General features: G+C 39.4%; 1 protein-coding gene across 3 annotated transcripts in view; it reads left to right on the top strand.

Annotated features, from left to right (window-relative positions):
* Positions 1 to 23,408, top strand: part of DGKB (diacylglycerol kinase beta) — a 1,765,597-nt gene that overhangs the window by 1,223,199 nt on the left and 518,990 nt on the right. For all 3 annotated transcript variants that reach the window (XM_086941963.1, XM_086941961.1, XM_086941962.1), the window contains one exon: positions 3,777 to 3,867. In XM_086941963.1, coding sequence (XP_086798089.1) covers positions 3,777 to 3,867 — 91 coding nt within the window. The remainder of the gene's footprint in view (positions 1 to 3,776; positions 3,868 to 23,408) is intronic.

The raw sequence follows: 23,408 nt of genomic DNA, 5'->3' as shown, positions 1-23,408 counted from the left end.
TTTTGGAACGAATGTCAGAATGTTACTTCAGTCTTAGCCTGATGTTTGGAATAGATTTGTAACTGTCTTTGAATTAGAAAGGGTTCCAAGACTCTAATTGTGAATCTGCAAAATTCAAAGTTTCACAGAAGTACTTCAGGATTAAAATAAATGTCCATGTGCCTGTGTAAATTTATCCTGGGGCATACACACATGCCTAAATATGTTACACATGTGCCATTCCACTTTGAAATGGGTTTTTCTCTCCACTGGGAAAATATTTTTCCCAATGAAGCCACTAATCCCATCTTGGATATTCAGTGTGGAAATTTGCCAGACAGACATCAAGGAAGACCCACAAACCTGGGTGTCTTTGGGTTCATCTACATACTAGATTGCTGTAAGAAAATAGGCCTTTGTTAATGTTTCCCCTCACTTTATGCCCCAGTTACATTATAAAACAAATGTTTTTTCTACTCTGAGAGTACACCAAGGCCTGTCAACCAGACCGTATTGGCAGTGATATTTCCCTATTCAAAAGATATGTTAAATTGGATACACCCAATTGGTATGTACTGACTTACTTATAAGTCTCAAGCATATTGCACCCAAGGTTGCAAGGCACGTAAGGCAGAATGTTCACCAAAGACTGCAGCAATGTTTTTGCCACCATGCATGTGACAAGGTCAAAATGGATCCAGCCTGCCACTGCAGACTGGAAAGGCAGTGTTTATCTTGCTAGTTTGACGTTGGCATTACACCTAATGGCAAAAGTTCCACTTCCCTTAAAAATATATGTGAGTCTCTCCTAAGGAAGGCCTATGGAGCCCTATGACAGGGATCTGTATGCTTTTAAGTAGGACATATGAGTTTTGATATGTCATAACAGCAAAAATTTCAAATTGTCGTTTTTGCTGAGGAAGGGTTAAAAGCCCCATTAGCTAACAAATGGTTACTGGTTGGCATCCCAGCCTCCCTAAACTCCCTCCCTAACCTTTAAATGGGATTGCCTAATAAGGTCGAGTAAGGTATCAAAATAATCATTGCATTAAATCTGACCTGATGCCAAGCCAGACTTAAAGTTATCAACTTTAGAAAGTTTTCACTCTGCCTTCATCCAGCCCAGTGGCCTCACAAAGGCCCTGAAACACAGATGGATTTCTGACTGCTAGGAGAGACATGTGAAGAACTCTCAGGTCCAGGAGCAAAGTCAGTTGCCATGAAGCGAGGTAAGACCTCCTTTCCCAGGATGGCCACTCAAGGTGGTACCCCAAAAGGCAAGCATCAAAAGGGACATAGCCTTCGAAGGGCTAACTGTGACAACACTCCTGAGCAGGATGACTTTAGTTCCTGCAGACAATTACGGTAAAGAGCCAGAAATGGGAAACCAGTCCCCAAACCATTTTTCCTGTAGGTGCTTAATTCACTGGTAGCCTCACCTCTAGTGTGGCCTACTGTGCTCCTGACGACCAAGGAATTGTGCAATTTTGAAAAGGGCAAGAATGGGGCACTCTGGGACAGCTAGATGCCACATACTGCAGGAAAAACGCCACTAGGTAGGAGGTGACCAGGTAGCTCATAGCCTAGTGACTGTGTGGTCCCCTCGGGGCACCTTCCTGGGATACATGTGGCACCCCTGGCACCCTGCCCAACATATCACGCTGGAATCGAAGAGAGGACCAAAGAAGGACTGGCCTGCTGCCCTTAACCCAGACAAAGGAAGGCTGCCCCATTGAGAAGACTGCACCTGTTGCACATTTGAGCTAGTGAGATTGGGACTGTGCCTGCGGCTCCTGACAGTGACTCCAAAGAGCTGTTGTCATCTCCTTCAACCAGGTTTAGGGACAAAAAAGCTGAAATACCCCAAACCAACAAGTTGGAAGCCACCGCAGAAGATCAGCCACTACCAGTCACCAGGTGCACAAAAGGACAAATCCGAGATAGCCAAAAGTTTTCTGTGTCTGCGGACCAGGGAGTGCTATCAAAGATCATATTCATCGTACCTAAGGGGTTTGCCACACCCATGGCGTAAAGTGCCCAGTAGCATAGCATTGTCTGACAAACTACTGCAACATAGAGGATTTCGAGGAACCCTGATCTCCATGGCTTAAGTCACCCCTCATCACCTGTGGACTAAGGGACAACCACAGAGACACCCCTATCAACCGCACCACAACTGGAGCATCTCTGAGCATCCTTTGCCAGTACCCTTAGCATCAGGATCACTCAATTTATATATATGGCAGTCATCCTATAAAGTTTGGAACTTCCTTCAAATTACTATGGTGTCGAAGTAATTGTCCAAAGTACAGTCTCTGGCTACCTAGACTTCTTCCTCCCGGATTCACTCACCCAACCTGGGCTGGAGTACCAGTACTATTTGGAAAGTTCACAAACTATTTGTTGAGCAATACTTGTTGACGGTTGCATTTAATGGTGATAAAACGTTCTAAAATGTGTATCTTTGGAACCCTTTGGTGGATTTTGATAACAAAGGTATCCAAAAATGTATAACAATATGCTCTTTTAGTATAAATTGTTGCTGTGTTTTTTTTACTGAAGTGTGACTTTCTCATTCTGTTGATTGGTGCTAATAATTCTTTACTCTAGGGACCTTGTTTATGAGAGGGCTGTGTCATGTATTCACCATGCAGCGTGGTACATGTGTGGCACAAACCTCTAAGTGAGCTTTTTAAAGACTCTGAGTGGCTTCAGAAATCTTTAGTAACGCATCACAGTGCAAAGCAAGGCGTTGTGTTACTCTGCCTTGGGTAGGTGTTCCCCCTGGGTAGGTGTTCCTATGCTACTCCCATGGATGTTGATGCATCCCCAGATGTGCAAAAACTTGTAAACCTGGGGATACGCCTAAGATGTACAGCTTCCTAGGAGAGGCGCAACAAAGAGAAATATCTCTATCTCTCATTGTTTCTTCCTCTTTCTAAGTGTGAATTCTGCAGCACACACAGAAAGAGGAATATGCCTTCCAGGATTTTTTTTGTGTAGGAAGATGTCCCATCATGCACAAAAACATTCCTGCATGCAACACATGCTCTGTTGCACCATGGTGCAAGGGTGCCTGTATTGGCACTAGGCTTCCAAAAGGGTGCTAGCACAAGGGAAAGGACAGGAATGCGCCAAATTGACTTAAATATTGCCCATTCCGGCCCTTTCTGTATCACGCAGCACAGCAAGGTGACTTGCTGAGCTGCATTGCATGACATCCTCATAAATGTGGCCTTAAGTTCCTTTGCCAAGCCTTACTGCTTGCAGCCACAGCTACCTATGTTCGAGCTAAGGTTAAGAAACGATACTGACTGCACCCAGGCAGTATTTGCAGTTGCACTCCAAGAAAAGGCCCCACAGCCCTATCATATAGTAATACACTCAAAACCTCACAAACACCCATTAGAATGTATCTTGAATGACTGTTATTATGCAAAATTTATGCGTAGAGTAAATAAAGAAAACACCGTTTTGGATTACAGTAAAAGAAAAAAAAAGTAAACAAAATCCATTGCTGTTTCTTTTAATGTCAATATGTCAAACTAGAAAGCAGTAATGTTCTGTCAAGTCAAACTGGAATTTGTAAACATTTGTGGATGCAAAATTTGTCAGTGTGTGATACAGTGTAAAATGTAATGGCAACCATTAGTTTCACATGGTGTGTGGAATAATTTAGGGCATCACATCTCATGCTCTGTAACCTAATCTTTTATATGACCTCGAAATATTTACTGTGTACTGTTATGCAATTTTATATTTCATGATTAAATTATTCTCTTTTATTTTTATTTCAGAATGAAGAACAAGTTTTGGTATTTTGAATTTGGTACTTCTGAAACATTCTCAGCCACGTGTAAGAAGGTACACGAGTCACTGGAAATAGAAGTAAGACTATCTATTTCATGGAGCTATTGAAACAAAAAAAATGTGTGAAATGCCTTAGTACATAGAAATTAAAAAGTTATTTTACTTTTTTCAGATGAAACTACATGAGTTACTTGATTCATGATATATGGCCTGATTAATATAGCACAGGAAATTATTATTAATCAAAATTAATAATCCTACAAAGTGCTTATTATCATTAATATATCCATTACACATATTCTTTAGTAGCAGCTGCCCAAAGTACGGCCTGATACAGAAACTGTCAGACAACTATTGTGAAGAAAGAGGTGGGTTTATATTGTAATGAAGAAGTAAGATGAGGAGATAGCTAGCACCATGCACGAGTATTGTATTTGTAGTAATCTTTAAATCATAAATGCAGCACCAAAATGGTGCTTTTTAGATTGAGAAAATGTAAATGTACATGTATTTATATAGCGCAAATCGCCCACATCGCAGGCATCTATGCGCTTGCTTAGGGAACCCGTCCTGGTATTCCCATGTGAGATGCCCCGGCAGGGTATCCACAAGGTGAAAGCCAGGCATCCCGCCGCGAGGGGCCGTTGTGGAGATTAAGCAAGCTATTGCCCAGAGTCGCAGAGTGTGAACCCGTGAGTCGAGTAGGCACTGGAGCGAGAATTATCGAGTCCGTGGAATTATTGAGCCCAACCCCCGTCGGGGCGGGGAATTGAACCCTGGTCCAGGGCCGATCTCAGCTTCCGGGTCTGCCGCCTCTAACCCCTGAGCCACACTGTTATCCAGCCGAAACGAGTCTTGTTTTGTTGCAATCTCCATGGAGACTTAATTTAATAAACAGATTCATAATATCCTGTCCTTGAGTGCAGACTCACTCTCAGATGGAATTCGTAACTTATTAGTGATTACTGGTGATATCTCTGGTGTCCTTTTAAAGCACCTCCATCATTCAGGTGCACGCGAGCAATGCCTGCAAACTGTTGGAAGTATTGAGGCAGGCGTGCCCCCAAACTTGAAGGATGCCGTAGAAGAGGTGACTACAGTTGCACTTGTGCACAGCCTGCCATGACCTGTTTAGTCTCTGCACAGTTTCATAATTGGTACATAAAAGGGCAATATACCCCATTTTGAAAAAAGGACTATCCCGACTTTATTTTGGCCATTGGGCCTGAGATCGTCAGGAGGCGCAGCTGTTTGAAACAGTCGTTTAGTGGGTTCAGTGAGTTAAAATCCTCCTGCAAATGATTTTTTCATGTTTGCAGTCTATATTTTTTATATTGCATCATTGGTATGGATTTTAGTGTTGTGCAATTGTACATCAGAAGTGACATATAGCATAGAGATTAGTCACGCTCAGAGGCTCCTGTAATGTATTGCTGGGCATTTAACCCTTTTGTTTTTTGTCCATAGTTTTATTTTAAAACTGAGGTGCTTGCAATGTGATAATGCATGGTAAATATCTGCACAGTGTTTTCTTTATATTTGTTCTTAAAATATAAATGTAGCACCAAATGGCACTTTTTACATTGAGAAGCTGGTACCTAGCCAAAACGCTTCGTCTTTTATCGGAACCTCCAAGGCAACTTATATCCTGCCTTTGAATGCTGACTCGTTCTCAGATGGAGTTTGGTGTTTCTTAGTCTTTACTGGTGCTAGCGAAGGCATCATTTTACAGCACCACTAGCATTCAGGTGTATGCCAGCAATAGACAAAAACTGTTGGGAATGTACACTCAATAAAATAAATATTATGAATAGGTGAATAGGTGTATGTCAGTAACAATATTAATGTTTTTAACTAAAAAACATACTGACATTTACCAGTTAAATTTAGATGGGCTAATTGTAACTTGAGCTCCTGCCATGCACTTCTAATGACCTCACATTTTAAATCACTCATGACGTTCTATTACATCATTTATCACATCACTGATGGTGTCAAATCAAATCAAATCAAAAAAGCTTCATTTGATTTTAGTCATATAAAATCATAAAAGCAAACAGATAAAAGTATTCATAAAAATGTCTAAAATACAGATGTACGCGGTTCCAGAATTCATTCATTTACAGATGGACTTAAAACATGTTATTGTGAGGGATACAATAAATAAGATAAGTCCTACAAAATTTATAACAATATATTGTCATTTGGGGCACCATTAAGCATTATTACTTTTCCTTACACTCAACATACTTTTTTAAAAAACAGCCATAACTCTAATACAGTAATCACTATCTAATAGATGACCAGGCCCCATCTCCTAGGGCATGGTCTACGCTAGCCATACAGATTATGGCACTAATCTTAAATCATTCCTTACGAGCATGTAATGGTCGCACCCCCTCGGACACCCCAGCCAAATGTACTTTTAATAAACCTGGACAAATGTCCCGTCTTGACTACATTTTGGCCGAAACACGGCTATGGCCAAAGGTTATATACTTTAATGTTTCCACAAGAGCTGACAGTGATCATAATGCTCTAATCCTAGAACTGGGCCCGCTCAATATACCAGCAGGAGCGGTATCTTAGTTTCAGGGGACACTGATGGCGGTCTTACCTTGTCTAATGATAGACGCAGAGTAAGATGGTAATTAATGGAACACCCGGAAAAACTAGGAAAGCTATATAGCCTGATAATTCTCTGGCTTATAGAGGTCGCAGTGTTAACTACCCAACCACTGCCCTATGATTATTTGATCAAGCTGGAGGCTCTTCATGTGGGCCTTGTATCCAATCTGGCAGAGGTATTAAACCCTCGGGTGTCTAAGAAGGCAAAAAGGGTCCCACAGTGCTCGTGGTATAATGCAGCGTGTAGGAAGGCGAAATCAGAGCTACTACAGGGCATAAAAAATAATAATAGAACTGTAATTAAAGCCAGGAGAGCACACTACAAATGGCTGATTAAGTGTGCAAAGGAAGAGTGGGATCACGATAAGTGGTCTAGTCTATCCCTTGCGCTAGCAACTAAAGATTCCCTCCCAGAAATAATGGTCCATAATTAACAACGGCTGGGGTGAGCCAAAAGCAGCCATTGAATCTAACATAGTAGCGGAAGTCTGGGAAGGCCATTACCGGGCTCTGTATTCCACTGAGGGTCTCTCTGACGACCATGAAAAATCATCCATTCAGCTAGCTCCTATTCCATATTCTGAAGAGACCGAGTATACGGTGGCGGAAGTTTGTAATGCTATCTCCAAACTCGCCACTAGTAAAGCTCCAGGCCTGGATAATCTTCCGGGCGATCTTTTTATGTAGGAGCCGAAAATCTGGGGTCAATACTTTCAGATCCTCTTTAATGCGGTCCTGAGAGGCATGGTGGTTCCCTGTACTTGGCTGGGCGCAGAGATAGTCCCCATTTTTAAAAAGGGCTCTCCTCTGCTCCCATCCAACTACAGATCCATAACCCTTATTAATGTCCTCCAGAAGATCTTTGCGAGACTCATTCTGGACCTGCTACAGGACTGGATGGAGGAGTGTACAATCCTTAGCCCCTATCAAGCAGGGTTTAGGAAGAATATGTCCACCCTGGACCACATTTTTCGTTTACTACTCTTGTATTAGAAAACAGTGAGAATAGAGGATGGCAGCCTCTATATGGTATTCGTTGACCTTCGCTCTGCTTTTGATTTAGTTCCCCGGGGGAAACTATGGAATGTGCTTCTTGAATTGGGCATCCCGGTACACCTTCTGTCCGTCCTGATGAGGCTCCATGAGGCGAACTTCGCCCAAGTTAGATGTGGGAAAAACGGTGCACTGTCATCTCAATTCCCTGTTGGCAGGGGGGTAAGGCAGGGCTGTGTGCTCGCACCTAACCTGTTCTGCCTCTATTTCAACAGGGTAATCACGCACCTTAACGGAGTACCGAATAATGATGCTCCGAAGCTGGCTGGCAACAGGGTCCCTGCAATTATGTTTGCCGATGACACCCTCTTGCTCTCTAAATCTCCAATGGGTATACAGCGAATATTGGATGGCTTTTAAGAATTCTGTATCGACCGGGGATTAGAGATCAATTCTCTCAAAACCAAATGTATGATCTTTAACCCCCCTACAACTACACGGCCAAACCCAAGTCTAGGGACAATGAGACTTGAAAGGGTATCTACTTTTGTCTATCTGGGGGTCACTATCAATGAGAACCTGACGTGGGGCCCCAAGCAACTTAAGTCACAATTAAAACTGGCCCAGCTTTCAGGCGGAATTCTCAAGCTATCCAACAAGTCCACCATTAAACCTGTTGGACCACCGTTGGAGGTCTATAAATCCCAAGCTAGGGGTGCGATAGTGTATGGGGCGAATTATGGTTACACTGTTGCAGGACTGAAATTATTAGGACCGAAAACAAATTCTTAAGACAGTTACTGGCACTACCATCTAGTATTTCCCTTCTTCTCCTAAGGCTCAATCTGGGGGTTAGACCAATTGATGAAGAGCTAGCGCTAAAACCTCTCAGCCCACCAGTTGTCCCAAGTACATAACCTGCCTCTTGAAGAGCCTAAGGCCCTTCCTAGAGGTGGAGCAGGTGGTCCTGACGACAGTTATGTCATGAAGGTAAGCTGCACTGAAGGCCTCCATCCCAGCCAGGACCTGGGCCACCGACTACTGTAGGATAGCAGGGGCATTTTGAATCCAAATGGCATTACTTTAAAAGGGAAGTTTCCCTTTGGAGTGTAGAAAGCAGACCTCTTGTTCACCCCCTCTGTTAAGGCAATCTGCCAGTACCTAGATGTTAGGTCAAACGTGCTGAGGAACTAGGCGGCACCCAACCAATCGACTAACTCATCAACTCAGGTGATGGGTCGGACATTAGTCTTTGAGACTGAATTGAGCTCCCTGTAGTCCTTGCAGAACTGGGGTTATGGAGTGAATGCCCCCTTGGGCAGCCTTATGACCCAGCACTACTGGTCAGGACCATGGACTACTGGAGTGCTCAACCACTTCCAACTCCCACACCTTGAAGTCCTCCTCCTTGATACTGGTCCTCACCGTGTCTGGCTCTCTGTAGATATTGTGTTTGATGGGGGTTGTCACCTGTGTCAACATCATGGTACACAAGTGTGTAAGCCCAGGGGTGAGGTAGAACAGAAGGGTGAACTGTCCCAACAGCTTGCAACAATCCCTATGCTGCTCTGGGATCAGGGTAGGGGAAAAATGTTCACCCTCCACTGACCCATCTTTCTCCTTGGATGACAGGAGGTCCAGGAGAGGTTCACTTCCTCCTCTACTCTATCATCCATCACCAACAGCATGGTGACCTCAAACATCTTATAGCAGGGCTTGAGGCAATTCATATGGAGGGGTTTCTGGGCACCAGGTAGATGGCCTCCCCTTCCGTTCAATCATCTCATAGTGCCCTATCCAGCAATCTTGGAGGGCTCTAGGCTCAACTGGGTTCCATCACCCACAACCTTTGGCCAAGCAGAAACCTCACCTGAGTGACCATCTGGTCATACCAGTGTTTCATCACCTCCTGGCTTGCTTCTAAGTTCTCATAAGCCTTCTTACGAAATGTCTGCATTTGGTTGTGGAGGGCAAGCATGTAGCTAACCACATCCTGAGAGGGGTTCTTGGAAGCATGATTCCATCCCCCTTTTACCAAACTGAGAGCTCCTGTCACAGAGTGACCACATAGGAGTTCAAAAGGGCTAACCCCTGCTCATTTCTGTGGTACATTCCTGTATGCAGAGAGCAGTCAGGGCAAAAGGACATCCCACTTCTGCCTCATGAGCTCATGCAGGCCCATAGTCATGCCTTTAAGACTCTTGTTGAACCTTTCAACAACCTCATATCTTGTGGATGGTAAGGTTTGGAAAACTTATAAGTGACCCCACACTCCTTCCATATATACTTCATATACGCAGACATGAAGTTTGTGTCCTTGTCTAACACAACTTCCTTGGGGAAACCTACTCTGTTAAAAATCCCCATCAGGGCCCTAGCCACTGCAGGTGCAGTTGTGGTCCTCAGAGGGATAGCCTCTGAGTACCTTGTGGCATGGTCCACTACAACCAGGATACATCAGTTGCCCAAGGAAGCTTTGGGGTCCAGGGTCCAACAGCGTTGATGCCCACCCTCTCAAAGTTAGTGCCAGTGACAAGCATGATAGACAACTAAGCCATATGCTTCTTCCAGGTCTTTCCACTGGCCTGGCAGGTGAGACAAGTCCTACAAAAAGCATGTGAGGGAGGCTGTCAGGATGATAAGCTTGCAAAAGTTCTTGTCCTGCCCCAGATGTCCTGCATGGGATATCTTTTTTTTTTGCAGAATTTATATAGCGCGAACTAGGCCCGAACCGAATCGGGTATCAGAGCACTTTATATAGCACCAGTTTTACAGGCATGTAACACCAAGGGACTTCCAGCACACATGCTGCCCTTTCACAGGTGGCTTAGGACACTATAGAGGAGGGATCACTGAAAGAATATCGATGACACAAATATAGATTTACCAAAATATCGAGTAAAAAATATAGAATGCAAAAATATCTAATCCCTATCACCAAACAGGTAAGTACAAAAATATCGAATCAAAATTATCTTTGTAAAAAATATAGTTAGTCAACCTATCGAATTTGTTAAATGTCTTAAAAGTAATTAAAAATTAATTAAATAATAAATATATTTAACTTAAACATACTTAAAATACAAAAATATTCTTAAAATTAATAAATAATTAATGTAACTTAAAACAAATTTAAATACATAAATATATAAACATAATATTAATAAAAAAATATACAATATTTTTACCGTAGGATAGCGGGAGGGTTAAGTTTACTATTACCACTCCAGTGAGTGCAACAGTATAGAAAACATTGGATAGCGTAGCAGAAAAAATTACTATTCCCACTCCAGTGAGTGCAACAGTAGGAAAAGCGTTGGATAGAAGGAGGGTGAAAATTACTATTCCAACTCTAAAGAGTGCAACAGTAGGGAAAGCGTTGAATAGCGTAGGGGTAAAAATTACTATTTCCACTCCAGAGAGTGCAACAGTAGGAAAAGCTTTGGATAGCGTAGGGATAACATTTACTATTTCCACACCAGTGAGGGCAACAGTAGGGAAAGCATTGGATAGCGGGAGAGTACAAATTACTATTCCCACTCCAGAGAGTGCAATAGTAGGGAAAGCGTTGGATAGCGTAGAGGTAAAAATTACCATTCCCACTCCAGTGAGTGCAACAGTGGGAAAAGCATTGGATAGAGTAGGGGTAAAAATTACTATTCCCATCACCAATGAGTGCAAAAGTAGGGAAAGCGTTGGATAGCGTAGGGGTAAAAATTACTATTCCCACTCCAGTGAGTGCAACAGTAGGAAAAGCGTTGGGTAGTGTAGGCATAACATTTACTGTTCCCACTCCAGTGAGTGCAACAGTAGGGAAAGCATTGGATAGTGGCAGGGTACAAATTACTATTTCCACTTCAGAGAGTGAAACAGTAGGGAAAGCGTTGGATAGCGTAGAGGTAAAAATTACTACTCCCACTCCAGTGAGTGCAACAGTAGGGAAAGCGTTGGATAGCGGGAGGGTAAAAATTACTATTCCCGCTCCAGAGAGTACAGCAGTAGGGAAAGCGTTGGATAGCATAGTAGTAAAAATTACTATTCCCACTCCACAGAGTGCAACAGTAGAGAAAGTGTTGGATAGATTAGGAGTAAAAATTACTATTCCCACTCCAGTGAGTGCAACAGTGCAACAGTAGGGAAAGCGTTGGATAGCGTAGGGGTAAAAATTACAATTCTCACTCCAGTGAGTGCAACAGTAGGGAAAGCGTTGGATAGCGGGAGGGTAAAAATTACTATTCCCACTCCAGAGAGTGCTACAGTAGCGAAAGCTTTGGATAGCGTAGGGGTAAAAATTACTATTCCCACTCCAGTGAGTGCAACAGTAGGGAAAGTGTTGGATAGCGTAGGGGTAAAAATTACTATTCACACTCCAGAGAGTGCCACAGTAGGGAAAGTAAATACTTCATATATGAATAAAAATAAATTAAATATTAATACCAATTACAAAATAATTCAAAGTAATTAACAATTTTATATAACATAATGTTTAATCAATTAAAAATAAAAATAAAAATTAATTATTAAAAATTATTACCTATTAATACACATTATTTACCAATTAACAATTAATTAATTAACAATTAAAAAATAATTAAAAATTACAACAACAAACAAATAATAAATAAATTAAAATGTTTAATTAATTACAATTAAATTACTTCCCACCCTATTCCCCTATAAAGCCACAACCCGCAACAGAAAATAAATTAATAAAATTAACATAATTATCAATCAATCAATTAATTAAAATTAATTATCAATTGTATTTTAATTAATTAGCATTTAACAATTAACAATTAATTCAAAATAAATACCCATAAATAAATTAACATATTTAATTAACTATAATTAAATTACTTCCAACCCTATTCCCCTATAAAACCACAACCCGCTACAGAATTATATTATGCAAAAATTAAATACCACAAAATTAACTATTTAAAATAAATTATAAAATAAATATACACTTTTCACACATATACTAACATAAAAAACACTTAACAAAATTGGATAATATTAAAACATTGATGTTAACTTACTTACCTCAAATTCGATATTTCTGTTGTCTATATTCTGTATATTCAATATTTTTGTTGTTTATATTCTGTCCATTCTATATTTTTGTTGTCTATATTCTGTCCATTTGATATTTTGTCAATTCTACATTTTGAATTCGATAATACTGCTATTCTATTCGATATTTTTGTAGTCTATATTCTGTCCATTCGATATTGTGTCCATTCTATATTCTTCATTCGATATTAATGCAAAAACATTGGATAGCGTAGCAGTAAAAATGACTATTCCCACTCCAGAGAGTGCAACAGTAGGGAAAGTGTTGGATAGAGTAGGGGTAAAAATTACTATTCCCATCTCCAATGAGTGCAACAGTAGGGAAAGCGTTGGATAGCGTAGGGGTAAAAATTACTATTCCCACTCCAGTGAGTGCAACAGTAGGGAAAGCATTGGATAGCGTAGGGGTAAAAATTACTATTCCCACTCCAGAGAGTGCAACAGTAGGGAAAGTGTTGGATAGTGTAGGCATAACATTTACTGTTCCCACTCCAGTGAGTGCAACAGTAGGGAAAGCATTGGATAGTGGGAGGGTACAAATTACTATTCCCACTCCAGAGAGAGAAACAGTAGGGAAGCGTTGGATAGCGTGGAGGTAAAAATTACTACTCCCACTCCAGTGAGTGCAACAGTAGGGAAAGCGTTGGATAGCATAGGGGTAAAAATTACAATTCGCACTCCAATTAGTGCAACAGCAGTGAAAGCGTTGGATAGCGGGAGGGTAAAAATTACTATTCCCACTCCAGATAATACAGCAGTAGGGAAAGCGTTGGATAGCATAGTAGTAAAAATTACTATTCCCACTCCACAGAGTGCAACAGTAGAGAAAGTGTTGGATAGCGTAGGAGTAAAAATTACCATTCCCACTCCAGTGAGTGCAACAGTAGGGAAAGCGTTGGATAGCGTAGGGGTAAAAATTACAATTCCCACTCCAGTGAGTGCAACAGTAGGGAAAGCGTTGGATAGCGGGAAGGTAAAAATTACTATTCCCACTCCAGAGAGTGCTACAGTAGGGAAAGCTTTGGATAGCGTAGGGGTAAAAATTACTATTCCCACTCCAGTGAGTGCAACAGTAGGGAAAGTGTTGGATAGCGTAGGGGTGAAAATTACTATTCACACTCCAGAGAGTGCAACAGTAGGGAAAGTAAATACTTCATATATGAATAAAAATAAATTAAATATTAATACCAATTACAAAATAATTCAAAGTAATTAACAATTTTATATAACATAATGTTTAATCAATTAAAAATAAAAATAAAAATTAATTATTAAAAATTATTACCTATTAATACACATTATTTACCAATTAACAATTAATTAATTAACAATTAAAAAATAATTAAAAATTACAACAACAAACAAACAATAAATAAATTAAAATGTTTAATTAATTACAATTAAATTACTTCCCACCCTATTCCCCTATAAAGCCACAACCCGCAACAGAAAATAAATTAATAAAATTAACATAATTATCAATCAATCAATTAATTAAAATTAATTATCAATTGTATTTTAATTAATTAGCATTTAACAATTAACAATTAATTCAAAATAAATACCCATAAATAAATTAACATATTTAATTAACTATAATTAAATTACTTCCAACCCTATTCCCCTATAAAACCACAACCCGCTACAGAATTATATTATGCAAAAATTAAATACCACAAAATTAACTATTTAAAATAAATTATAAAATAAATATACACTTTTCACACATATACTAACATAAAAAACACTTAACAAAATTGGATAATATTAAAACATTGATGTTAACTTACTTACCTCAAATTCGATATTTCTGTTGTCTATATTCTGTATATTCAATATTTTTGTTGTTTATATTCTGTCCATTCTATATTTTTGTTGTCTATATTCTGTCCATTTGATATTTTGTCAATTCTACATTTTGAATTCGATAATACTGCTATTCTATTCGATATTTTTGTAGTCTATATTCTGTCCATTCGATATTGTGTCCATTCTATATTCTTCATTCGATATTAATGCAAAAACATTGGATAGCGTAGCAGTAAAAATGACTATTCCCACTCCAGAGAGTGCAACAGTAGGGAAAGTGTTGGATAGAGTAGGGGTAAAAATTACTATTCCCATCTCCAATGAGTGCAACAGTAGGGAAAGCGTTGGATAGCGTAGGGGTAAAAATTACTATTCCCACTCCAGTGAGTGCAACAGTAGGGAAAGCATTGGATAGCGTAGGGGTAAAAATTACTATTCCCACTCCAGAGAGTGCAACAGTAGGGAAAGTGTTGGATAGTGTAGGCATAACATTTACTGTTCCCACTCCAGTGAGTGCAACGGTAGGGAAAGCATTGGATAGTGGGAGGGTACAAATTACTATTCCCACTCCAGAGAGAGAAACAGTAGGGAAGCGTTGGATAGCGTAGAGGTAAAAATTACTACTCCCACTCCAGTGAGTGCAACAGTAGGGAAAGCGTTGGATAGCATAGGGGTAAAAATTACAATTCGCACTCCAATTAGTGCAACAGCAGTGAAAGCGTTGGATAGCGGGAGGGTAAAAATTACTATTCCCACTCCAGATAATACAGCAGTAGGGAAAGCGTTGGATAGCATAGTAGTAAAAATTACTATTCCCACTCCACAGAGTGCAACAGTAGAGAAAGTGTTGGATAGCGTAGGAGTAAAAATTACCATTCCCACTCCAGTGAGTGCAACAGTAGGGAAAGCGTTGGATAGCGTAGGGGTAAAAATTACAATTCCCACTCCAGTGAGTGCAACAGTAGGGAAAGCGTTGGATAGCGGGAAGGTAAAAATTACTATTCCCACTCCAGAGAGTGCTACAGTAGGGAAAGCTTTGGATAGCGTAGGGGTAAAAATTACTATTCCCACTCCAGTGAGTGCAACAGTAGGGAAAGTGTTGGATAGCGTAGGGGTGAAAATTACTATTCACACTCCAGAGAGTGCAACAGTAGGGAAAGTAAATACTTCATATATGAATAAAAATAAATTAAATATTAATACCAATTACAAAATAATTAAAAGTAATTAACAATTTCATATAACATATAATTTAATCAATTAAAAATAAAAATAAAAATTATTTATTAAAAAATATTACCAACTAATACACATTATTTACCGATTAACAATTAATTATTTAACAATTAAAAAATAATTAAAAATTATAACAACAAAAAACCAATAAATAAATTAAAATATTTTATCAATTACAATTAAATTATTTTCCACCCTATTCCCCTATAAAGCCACAACCCGCAACAGGAAATAAATTAATCAAATTAACATAATTATCTATTAATCAATTAATTAAAATTAATTACCAATTATATTTTAAATATTTAGCAATTAACAATTAACATCTAATTCAAAATAAATACCCATAAATAAATTAACATATTTATTTAACTATAATTAAATTACTTCCCACCCTATTCCCCTATAAACCCACAACCTGCTACAGAATTATATTATGCAAAAATTAAATACCATAAAATTAAATATTTAAAATAAATTATAAAATAAATATACACTTTTCACACATATACTAACATAAAAAACACTTAACAAAATTGGATAATATTAAAAAACTTGATGTTAACTTACTTACCTCAAATTCGATATTTTTGTTGACTATATTCTGTATATTCAATATTTTTGTTGTTTATATTCTGTCCATTCTATATTTTTGTTGTCTATATTCTGTCCATTTGATATTTTGTCAATTCTATATTTTGAATTCGATAATACTGCTATTCTATTCGATATTTTTGTAGTCTATATTCTGTTCATTCGATATTGTGTCCATTCTATATTTTTTATTCGATAATAATGCAAAAACATTGGATAGCGTAGCAGTAAAAATTACTATTCCGACTCCAGTGAGTGCAACAGTAGGGAAAGCGTTGGATAGCGGGCGGGTAAAAATTACTATTCCCACTACAGAGAGTGCAACAGTAGGGAAAGCGTTGGATAGAGTAGGGGTCAAATTACTATTCCCACTCCAGAGAGTGCAACAGGAGGGAAAGCGTTGGATAGAGTAGGGGTAAAAATTACTATTCCCATCTCCAATGAGTGCAACAGTAGGGAAAGCGTCGGATAGCGTAGGGGTAAAAATTACTATTCCCACTCCAGGGAGTGCAACAGTAGGGAAAGCGTTGGATAGCCTAGGGGTAAAAATTACTATTCCCACTCCAGAGAGTGCAACAGTAGGGAAAGCGTTGGATAGTGTAGGCATAACATTTACTATTCCCACTCCAGTGAGTGCAACAGTAGGGAAAGCATTGGATAGTGGGAGGGTACAAATTACTATTCCCACTCCAGAGAGTGCAATAGTAGGGAGAGCGTTGGATAGCGCAGTGGTAAAAATTACTTTTTCCACTCCAGAGAGTGCAACAGTAGGAAAAGCGTTGGATAGTGTAGGCATAACATTTACTATTCCCACTCCAGTGAATGCAACAGTAGGGAAAGCATTGGATACAGGGAGGGTACAAAATACTATTCCCACTCAAGAGAGTGCAACAGTAGGGAAAGCGTTGGATAGCGTAGATGTAAAAATGACTATTCCCACCCCAGTGAGTCCAATAGTAGGGAAAGCGTTGGATAGCATAGGGGTAAAAATTACAATTCCCACTCCAATGAGTGCAACAGTAGTGAAAGCGTTGGATAGCGGGAGAGTAAAAATGACTATTCCCACTCCAGAGAGTACAGCAGTAAGGAAAGCTTTGGATAGCGTAGTAGTAAAAATTACTATTCCCACTCCACAGAGTGCAACAGTAGAGAAAGTGTTGGATAGCGTAGGAGTAAAAATTACTATTCCCACTCCACTGAGTGCAACAGTAGGGAAAACATTGGATAGCGTAGGGGTAAAAATTACAATTCCCACTCCAGTGATTGCAACAGTAGGGAAAGCATTGGATAGCGGGAGGGTAAAAATTACTATTCCCACTCCAGAGAGTGCTACAGCAGGGAAAGCGTTGGATAGCGTAGGGGTAAAAATTACTATTCCCACTCCAGTGAGTGCAACTGTAGGAAAAGTGTTGGATAGCATAGGGGGAAAAATTACTATTCACACTCCAGAGAGTGCAACAGTAGGGAAAGTAAATACTTCATATATGAATAAAAATAAATTAAACATTAATACCAATTACTAAATAATTAAAAGTAATTAACAATTGTATATAACATAATAATTAATCAATTAAAAATACAATTAAAAATTAATTAAGAAAAATTATTACCTATTAATACACATTATTTACCAATTAACAATGAATTAACTAACAATTAAAAAATAAGTAAAAATTACAACAAAAAAATTAAAATATTTAATTAATTACAAGTAAATTACTTCCCACCCTATTCCCCTATAAACCCACAACCAGCAACAGAAAATAAATTAATAAAATTAACATATTCATCAATAAATCAATTAATTAAAATTAATTACCAATTATATTTTAATTAAGTAGCAATTAACAATTAATTAATAATCAATTCAAAATAAATACCCATAAATAAATTAACATATTTAATTAACTATAATTAAATTACTTCCCACCCTATTCCCCTATAAACCCACAACCCACTACAGAATTATATCATGCAAAAATTAAATACTAATAAATTAACTAACTAAAATAAATTATAAAATAAATAAACACTTTTCACACATATACTAACATAAAAAACCCTTAACAAAATTGGATATTAATAAAAAATTGATGTTAACTTACCTCAAATTCGATATTTTTGTTGTCTATATTCTGTATATTCAATATTTTTGTTGTTTATATTCTGTCCATTGTATATTTTTGTTGTCTATATTCTGTCCATTTGATATTTTGTCAATTCCATATTTTGAATTCAATAATACTGCTATTCTATTCGATATTTTTGTAGTCTATATTCTGTCCATTCGATATTGTGTCCATTCTATATTTTTAATTCGATATTAATGCAAAAACATTGGATAGCGTAGCAGTAAAAATTACTATTTCAACTCCAGTGAGTGTAATAGTAGGGAAAGCGTTGGAAAGCGTAGGGGTAAAAATTACTATTCCCACTCAAGAGAGTGTAACAGTTGGGAAAGCGTTGGATAGAGTAGGGGTAAAAATTACTATTCCCATCTCCAATGAGTGCAACAGTAGGGAAAGCGTTGGATAGCGTAGGGGTAAAAATTACTATTCCCACTCCAGTGAGTGCAACAGTAGGGAAAGCGTTGGATAGCGTAGGGGTAAAAATTACTATTCACACTCCAGAGAGTGCAACAGTAGGGTAAGTAAATACTTCATATATGAATAAAAATAAATTAAATATTAATATCAATTACAAAATATTTAAAAGTAATTAACACATTTTTATAACACAATAATTAATCAATTAAAAATACAAATAAGAATTAATTATTAAAAATTATTACGTATTAATACACATTATTTACCAAATAACAATTAATTAATTAACAAATAAAAAATAATTACAAATTACAACAAAAAAAAACAATAAATAAATTAAAATATTTAATTAATTACAAATAAATTACTTCCCACCCTATTCCCCTATATACCCACAACCCGCAACAGAAAATAAATTAATAAAATTAACATAATTATCAATTATTCAATTAATTAAAATTAATTACCAAATACATTTTAATTAATTAGCAATTAACAATTAATGAACAATTTATTCAAAATAAATACCCATAAATAAATTAACATATTTAATTAACTATATTTAAATTACTGTACATTCAATATTTTTGTTGTCTATATTCTGTCCATTCTATATTTTTGTTTTCTATATTCTGTTCATTTGATATTTTGTCAATTCTATATTTTGACTTCGATAATACTGCTATTCTATTCGATATTTTTGTAGTCTATATTCTGTCCATTTGATATTGTGTCAATTCTATATTTTTAATTCGATATTAATGCAAAAAAATTGGATAGCATACCAGTAAAAATTACTATTCCCACTCCAGTGAGTGCAACAGTAGGGAAAGCGTTGAATAGCGAGCGGGTAAAAATTACTATTCCCCACTTCAGAGAGTGCAACAGTAGAGAATGCGTTGGATAGTGTAGGGGTAAAAATTACTATTCCAACTCCAGAGAGTGCAACAGTAGGGAAAGCGTTGGAAAGGGTAGGGGGGGGGGAATTACTATTCCCATCTCCAATGAATGCAACAGTAGGGAAAGCGTTGGATAGCGTAGGGGTAAAAATTACTATTCCCACTCCAGTGAGTGCAACAGTAGGGAAAGCGTTGGATAGCGTACGGGTAAGAATTACTATTCCCACTCCAGTGAGTGCAACAGTAGGGAAAGCATTGGATAGTTGGAGGGTACAAATTACTATTCCCATTCCAGAGAGTGCAACAGTAGGGAAAGCGTTGGATAGCGTAGAGGAAAAAATTACTATTCCCACTACAGTGAGTGCAACAGTAGGGAAAGCGTTGGATAGCGTAGGGTTAAAAATTACTATTCCCACTCCAATAAGTGCAACAGTAGTGAAAGCGTTGGATAGCGGGAAGGTAAAAATTACTATTCCCACTCCAGAGAGTACAGCAGTAGGGAAAGCGTTGGATAGCGTAGTAGTAAAAATTACTATTCCCACTCCACAGAGTGCAGCAGTAGAGAAAATGTTGGATAGCATAGGAGTAAAATTTACTATTCCCACTCCAGTGAGTGCAACAGTAGGGAAAGCGTTGGATAGCGTAGGGGTGAAAATTACAATTCCCACTCCAGTGAGTGCAACAGTAGGGAAAGCGTTGTATAGCGGGAGGGTAAACATTACTATTCCCACTCCAGAGAGTGCTACAGTAGCGAAAGCGTTGGATAGCGTAGGGGTAAAAATTACTATTCCCACTCCAGTGAGTGCAACAGTAGGGAAAGTGTTGGATAGCGTAGGGGTAAAAATTACTATTCCCACTCCAGAGAGTGCAACAGTAGGGAAAGTAAATACTTCATATATTCTGTCCATTTGATATTTTATCAATTCTATATTTTGAATTCGATATTACTGCTATTCTATTCGATATTTTTGTGGTCTATATTCTGTCCATTTGATATTGTGTCCATTCTATATTTTTAGTTCGATATTAATGGAAATCGATATTTAAAACTTGATATTTTGAATGTATACCATAGAGGAGATTGTTCTCCCAGTAAATGAGGTGATCCCGTTACTTGCTGGCTGCACTTCTGCCTGCCACCTCTAGTGTTGGGCACTCTTTGCACCTTGCACGGTTTTCTGCTATCACAACCTGGTGAAATGTATTGGGTATCAGTGGCTCCGAGGACACCAGATGACACTGGACAGTAGACATACTGGCTCCTGTGTTTCTCAGAGCCTCCACTCTCTGCCCTATGAAGGTGAGCCACTGCCTATACTTGGAAGTATTAGCAGGTATATGGGTCTTAGACACCATCTGTCAGTCTCCTAGGGACACTAAGGTAACCTCAGCTACCTCCCCATACTAATAGGGAGAATCTCCTCCCCAAGCACTACAATGGGCAAGCTCTGGGACTGCCCACCACTGATGGCCAGATTGGGAATGGTTTCCTTGTCCATTTGGGGGACTTGTGGGAACTCTTTCTTGTTTTATCTCCTCTTCCTTCTATTGGTAGGAAACCTGACCACTCTTTGGAAGTTTGGCCAGATATCTGCTTGTGGACCCTGGTGCTGATCCACATCCCTTGCAACCTGCCTGGGATACGTGAGCTGATTATCCACAAAGTGTTGGAATAGAGCTGTAAAACAAAGACTGAACATGTGATCTCCAGCAGCCAGATTATATAGCCTTTGGTAATCCTTCGCTTCACTTCCCTCCACCCAAATATTTAGTGCCTTGCAAACATAGTCCACACAATACACCCAGGTCTTCTTGCTGGGGCAGCTTCTGGCTGTCTCTAAACTTCTGCCTATACTTTTCAGGTGTTGGCTCATACTTCCTGGCCAGTGCTTCCTTCATGGGGGATACTTCTTCCTTTTCCCTGTCCCCAGGGCATCCTCCCTTCACTGGGAATATTCCTCCTCAGGGACCCAGTTGATCTCTGAGGCAAGCTTATAGGCCTCAAATTAGTTATCCATGTAACCCCCAACAACAAAGTTAGGCACCAGTTGTTTGTGATGTGGATCCTCTTTTTTGCAGTGGACTCTAGGCTGATGCTGCCACTATTTCCGCTAGACCCGATTTGCTTGACTCTGACGTCCCGCTCCCTCAGGCTCCTCTCATGAGCCAACCTTTTCTCTTCTAGAGACGGTTTCTCCTCTATTTTAAGTTTGGCCCTTTATAGTCTGAACACCATCTCTGCCTTCCTGTCCACTAACTCCACTGGGGATAAATTAATTGAAGGCACATTGCTCCCTGCCCTCGAACTGTGCTTTCTTTCAGTGGGCAGATGGTCTTCCTCTTCTGGGACCGCCTGCTCGGGGCACACATCCAGGCTCTCCTCTGCTCCCAAACCAAGAGCCCCCTCACTTGAATCATCCTCCATCAGATCATTCTCGTAGGCAAGGAGGGCTATTTGAAGGTCCAGCTTTGTGGCCTCCTTTCCTGCACACAGCACATCTCCTTGTAGTTTTTCTGCAGCTCAGCCCCACTGAGGCTGTCCACATTGAGCATCTGCTTCTCCATGGTATACGAATAAGAGGGATAGAACTTAAATTTAGAAAAAGGAAAAATAACCAAGTCAAAAACTAGGAGAGATTTAAAATGGCTTGAAATGGTCTCAGGATATTTATTGGGACTTTAAGTGTAGCACAAAATTACTGTATGGCACTGCACATACACAATTTCTAATCCCACAGCTGTCACCAATGTAAGAAATTGAGCTACGGATTGAGGGGGGGGGGGTGAAACCCCACTCATATTAGTCTGTACTCAAACCTCTAGTAGCTTGGCACAGAGAAGTCAGGCTTAACTTAGAAGAAAGTGAAAAGTATGTATATAGCACTTCAAACAGTAATAAAGTGAGACCAAAACACCAAAAATGTAGTCAGTAGAATGCAAGATCTGTAATTTAAAATATTTAAGTGAAAGTAGTGTCAAAAAGTGCAGACTGTCGCAGGTTCAGGCCAACCGTGATGAAGTGCAGGTCAGCTACATGGACCCAGGTAGGTCTACTGAACAACCATACTTTAAATCCTGGTTGAGGAGCTTGCGGAGTCCTATGTCAAAGATACATTGCACAGCTGTAGTTCCTATGAGCTGCGATTCAAGGTCCTGCATCGTCGTTGAGAATGCTGTTGATGAGGGGCTTGCAGTGTGCAGTACTACATCTTGAGGATTATTATTATTGAGGATGCCGTCAACAATGGGCTTGCATCGATAATATGTTGCACATCAGCGGTACCTGGGACCAAGTGGGGATCAATGCGAAGTCCTGCACCAGTGATGCATCATGCAGCGGTCCAGATGCAGAGTTTGGTGAAGTGATGCATCGAGCAACTGCTCCAGTGCAGAGTTTTTGGGAAGTGATGTATCACCTTCACTCCTACTACCAAGGTTCCAGGACTGGGGTGGCACCTCATGTGAGGGCAGGACTCATAGCAGGAAGAGTCTAGGTTGTGGGTTCAAGATGAAGAAAGCCTGTTCGGTCCATGAGGCGTCTGGTCAGGGGGCCAGCCAACTAGCCCTTGGAGCCACGCCAGTGGTCCTGGGCTCAAGATGCGAGCCCGGTACTTCTCACTGAGTGGCAGTTCTTCTTGCAGCAAAGCAGCACAGCAGCCCTTCTTCTGAGTCTTCCACAGGTGCAGATGTGTACTGAAGAGTTGGGGTCTGAGGTCCAATATTTATATCTTTGAAATAGTAGAAGAGTTCTATTGGCTTCCATCCCCCGGGGGTGTTGGGCATCCCCTTCCTCCCTGCCCTGGCCCCAGCATGTCTGGGGACACAAAATACTTGGGACACA

Source organism: Lissotriton vulgaris, chromosome 10 (assembly GCF_964263255.1).
Source record: "Lissotriton vulgaris chromosome 10, aLisVul1.2, whole genome shotgun sequence".
NCBI lineage: Eukaryota > Metazoa > Chordata > Amphibia > Caudata > Salamandridae > Lissotriton > Lissotriton vulgaris.
Note: the sequence above shows the minus strand (reverse complement) of the source record. Positions and strands in the feature narration are given on the sequence as shown.